The 4,662-nt window shown below is 45.1% G+C and overlaps 1 protein-coding gene across 1 annotated transcript in view; it reads right to left on the reverse strand.

Moving 5' to 3' along the window:
- Positions 1–4,662, reverse strand: part of LOC104506872 (amine sulfotransferase-like) — a 7,962-nt gene extending 3,300 nt beyond the window's left edge. Inside the window, exons 1-2 of the mRNA XM_010147983.1 lie at positions 4,497–4,662; positions 1,858–2,066 (exon numbers count right to left, since the gene is read on the reverse strand). Of these exons, the coding sequence (XP_010146285.1) occupies positions 1,858–2,066; positions 4,497–4,635 (348 nt within the window). The 5' untranslated portion in view covers positions 4,636–4,662. The remainder of the gene's footprint in view (positions 1–1,857; positions 2,067–4,496) is intronic.

Below are 4,662 nucleotides of genomic sequence, written 5' to 3' on the forward strand. Positions count from 1 at the left end.
AAAACAGTTTGAATGTGACAGTCACATTAAGTAAACTCTGGATAACATAGTGCTGTCAATTTTTCTATAGGTGGTGGTACTTCAGTAGCTGCAGTCGTTCCGTGCCTGCAGCTAACGCTCTTGATGGGATCAGCGTCGCAGGCTTCGGTGGTACTGTTCGCTTGCGCAAGGCAGTCAGGTTGCAACACCACCACTAGAAAATCATTAGTTTGATTCAGCTTCACATTTCTGTGTACAGTCACGACGAAATGAAGAAGAATTTCTTGTAAATCCCAGCACCAGTACTCTGTGACCTCAGCTCCTGGCCTGTGGTGCTTGTGCCAGAGGCAGCACGCAAGTGGATTTTGAATGGCATGTAAGAGGGAGCCCTGGCATCTTAAAAGAAGGAGCTGCTATGGGCAAGGGTTATTTTGGCTGCCGCTGACTCCTGACCACATGAGAGTTGCTGCCTCAGGCACCACCAGTGAGGTGGGCAGCCTTCTGTCTCTTGACTGGCAGCATCTGCCAGCTTCTAATAAGCTTCTGCTCCTTAACACTTAGTGTCTAATTAGGGGGAGAAATAGAGCCCAGCATGTCACCCTTACAAGGTTACAAACGTTTGCAGAGACAGAAGAATCGTGCTCTCAGACTGCCTTTCTAACAGGGCAAAATGACTACCTATGACTCCTGCTGATGATTATCTTTAGCCAAACCAAAACCATTATTTCCAAGATCTATAAAACAAGGATTCTTAAACACATTGCAGGAAAAGCTCTGTCCTGAAATCACAGAAGAAGTTGATCTTTGGTTTGACACAAAACAGGAACAACCTGAGTGACATATTCAAGTAGAGGTGGAAAAGATATCCCCTTCCCCAAGGAATATTTTCCTGAATATACACAACAATTTCCATATTTTCTGACGTGCATGCTTTGTGTGGTTTTGGGGAAATTTGCTCATTCTTTGCTGGGCATCATTTGGATTTCATATCTTCTGCACATGAGCTTTCTCTTCCGAACTTCACTGGTATTGTGAAGAAAATGGTGAGCACATGGCAGTTTCCCGTTACACCTGTCAGATGGTCACAGCAGCACTAAGAGCTTGCCTCCACAGCCCCTGTGGGCAGGGCTCTGCCACAGCTCTCTGCTCACTCGGCCATGGGAAGCCCTACATCAGAAATACAGGTGGAAGGGGCAGAAGTCATTGGGACCGCTGTAAGGAAGACTAGCAGAATCATGAGATCCTTTGCCAGGGAGCACAGTAACAATTTGCTGTAAGGTGGCCAAGACAATTCTCAGTGCGCTGTTAGGCGTCTATATCCCGTATACACCTTCAGACTTGCCCGTATGTCCACGTTGGGTCAGTGAGCCTTAGTGTAGCCTGGTTACACCTGTCTCTGAGGAGGCATTTGCCATGGGTGACAGGCCCTGAGCTATGGCACAGCTCACAATGGAGAGTCCTACTCAGAAACTCACAGCACTGGGGAGCAGGAAAAGGCACTTCGCACATTCCCTCTCTACCTGCTATAGTCCTGTCCTGCTCATATTTTCAGTGTGGGACACTTTTTTCCAGACTTACAACTTCACTGGAATCAGATGTTTACACAAGGGGAAACTGAGAGCAAGTCTTTGACGCTGGCAGATCCCCCTGAGATGCACCACCCCTCTCTCTAACAGTGCTGGGGCTGAGGGATTTGACAAAAGGAAACAGAAGAAATTGGCTTTAGAAGGTCCCTGATCCCCCCACATACACAAAGCAGGCGATACATATACCGAGACACAGGGAACTGAAAGAGGAAAAAGGTAGGATTTGGACCAATTCACTGAGGCAAATTGGCATGATTGGTTTTAAGGAGATTATAAAAATAACATCACTTACACGTCCTCTTTTGTTTCTCAGGTCTCTCGGGACTAAGTAGTGAGGCAGATGGGTGGCAAACACACGAGGCAAAGGAAGAGCTGTATAATCCGTATTTTTTATATTGTATTCTAGCCATGGGATTCTGTCCATGGTCTCCATATTTTCTGTTCCGTTACGGTGGCCTTCATGAATTATTAAGCTCAGAATGTTTTGAGTCCACACTGTTCCTGAGAAGGAAATAGTTTTATTTGAACCTTGCTTGATTTTTTTTTTTAATTTAAATATAGTATATTGTCATAAACCGAGCCTCTGCACAGCTATCATCAGTTTCATTTTGTGACTACAAACATAACCTCACACACTGAAGAAAGCAAACATTGTCTTGGTGGCTGCTGAGTACAGAAGGGGAGCTTGTTTTTGTTTTGTCCCTACAGAAAAGCCATGGCCAGCAACTAAACCTTCAGTTCCTTCACCCAGTATACTCAGCTTCCACACAAATTATGTCTGTCCTCCCCCTTTTGTGCCAACATGAATTGCTGTGACTCTGTGGGCCATGCACCTAAAAATATCTCCTACTGAGTGGATCTAGAAAAGACCTTTGCTTCCAGAAATCCTGCAAAGTGTTGTGAGATGTCATGAGACCAACAGGTGATAACGCCATGTCTGTAAAGGGCATATGAGCCCCATGAAGCAAATGCTTGTGGCAACAGGCTCTCTAAAGCTCCTTGGGGAAGGTCTGACTCCCGTGTCACAGCTGCTGGCATGGATGATCTAAAAAAGCAGGACCCTGAGGGGGACTGACTGCAGTGTTCATGTGTTAGCTGATACTGGCAGAAGGCAAATCCTGAATGATTAGCCCTCTTGGGCAATGAGCAGAACTGTTAGCTCCAGCTGCTCTGGCCTTCTCAGCACTATACTAGCACTGGTTCCTTTCCCCTTTTATACCATAGGCCAGTAAAGACGGACATTTGAGAGAATTCAAATCCATGCAGAAGAGCATTGAATTACTGCTGTAGGTTACCCTGAACATGCACAGGGAAAGGAAGGGATCTGAGACTGAAGCCTAGTTGTTAACACCCCACCTGGGAAGGAAACTCTTCGTTCTGGAGTTCAGACCATGTGCATACTGTAGATTTAAAGTCACTGGGCAAGAAAAAGAAACAGCCCTAGGATTCAGAGGAACAATTCCCAGTCATTTCACAGCTGTGTTGACTGCCTTGCTCTGCATGGCATAATCAACCTGGACAATTTTTCTGCGCAGTGGTAGAAATTGAACAGAAGGATTGGAGGGTACCTTAGATCGATAACTAGTGAGGAAGAAAGAGGATGGTGGGGCAGGATAGAGGAAAAGGTGTGAATGAGGGAGAGATGACGTTCTGTGCATTTCATAGCTCAGAATCATCTTCCAACTCCTTCCTGTCCCAGGGTAGCCAATCACTTTGCAACACAAAGCCCCTACTTCCAAAAACATACTCATCTCAGTGCTATAACATCTTTACCCCTTAAATACTGCCTTCTCATCCTCCCTCTCTGCCCTGCCTGCACAGCTCACCTGGTGCTGCCTGATGATGAGCCAGCATCACCTGGGCTCTCTGTGCCCTCGCTCTGTGGCCCACAACCCCTCCACAGGCTTCTCGTATCACATCTACCTTCACCAAACCCAGTGCTCCCTCCACTCCTTCTGGGCTTTGCTCAAGAATGTCTTTCTGCCTCAGGTATTTCAGTGAATACCTGAGGGAATAGCAAATTCCAGCAAGATGTTCAGCGACCCTAGGAAAAGGACATATGCTAACAAAACACTGGCTGTGTTATCCAAAGGCTGCTGAAGAAAAGCAAAGGATAATGGCAGAGGTTCCCAAGAGCACAAAGAGAAGAGGATAGCAGAGGCCTTGAAAGTACAAGCACAGATTGGTACCAGAGATGTCAAGGCTTTAGTCATAAACCACCGCTCAATGCATAATCAAGTCATTAATTACTAATCACTAAAGAAACACAGTCTTGAAAAATGGGTAGACCACTTTCAGAGCATAAAGTGAACCTGTATGGAAACATACAGGCCTAGGAATGTCAAGGCTTTAGATTTCATGTAAGAGAACAGTGAAACCAGGTGATTGCTCAGTTGCATTTGCTTCCGAAAAAGGAATGCAGGATTCATCACCCTAGTGTCCTGCATCGCTGTGTAGGTAAAGAGCACTTCATTAGCCTTGAAAGGAGGAGTATATCATTGACTCACATTTGCTCTGATCTTCTGCTTGGTTGTAATTTGGATGCAGCAACCCCCAGTCACCTTTCATGTGAGCCCACAAATAATTCCAGATATCCAATCATCTACAATCCTCATGCACCTAGCCCTACCAAAGCTGTGTATGTGTTTTGTAAGGCACAGGAGGTCAGTTTGATTTGTGTGTAGCTTGATCTGAGTACACCTATGAGACTGAGTCCAAGAATAAGGCAGACCAATTTGGTTGGACATGAGCAGGAACCTTGTGTCTGGCTGTTCAGGCCATGGCTGTGCAGGGTTTGTACACAATGCTACACTGCATATACCCAGAGACGATTCAGGTCTAAAAGCAAAGTTAAGAACCTTAAGTACTTTTGCAGTTAGATGACTGAATAAATGCAGATTTCCCCCCTTTTAGAAACAACTCCATTCTTACCTGATTTTGGGTAAGTAGTTATAAATATGTCACTGTCTTTGATTTCAAAATCCTCCAGGGAAGCTACATACTCAAGTGAAGTATTTGCACCAAAATAAAACCCTTTGTATTTGAATAAATATTCTTTTGATGGTTCCATTGTTAATCTCTTGTCCTTATAGGTGAA

Source organism: Eurypyga helias, unplaced genomic scaffold (genome assembly GCF_000690775.1).
Source record: "Eurypyga helias isolate BGI_N326 unplaced genomic scaffold, ASM69077v1 scaffold1603, whole genome shotgun sequence".
NCBI classification, from domain to species: Eukaryota; Metazoa; Chordata; class Aves; order Eurypygiformes; family Eurypygidae; genus Eurypyga; species Eurypyga helias.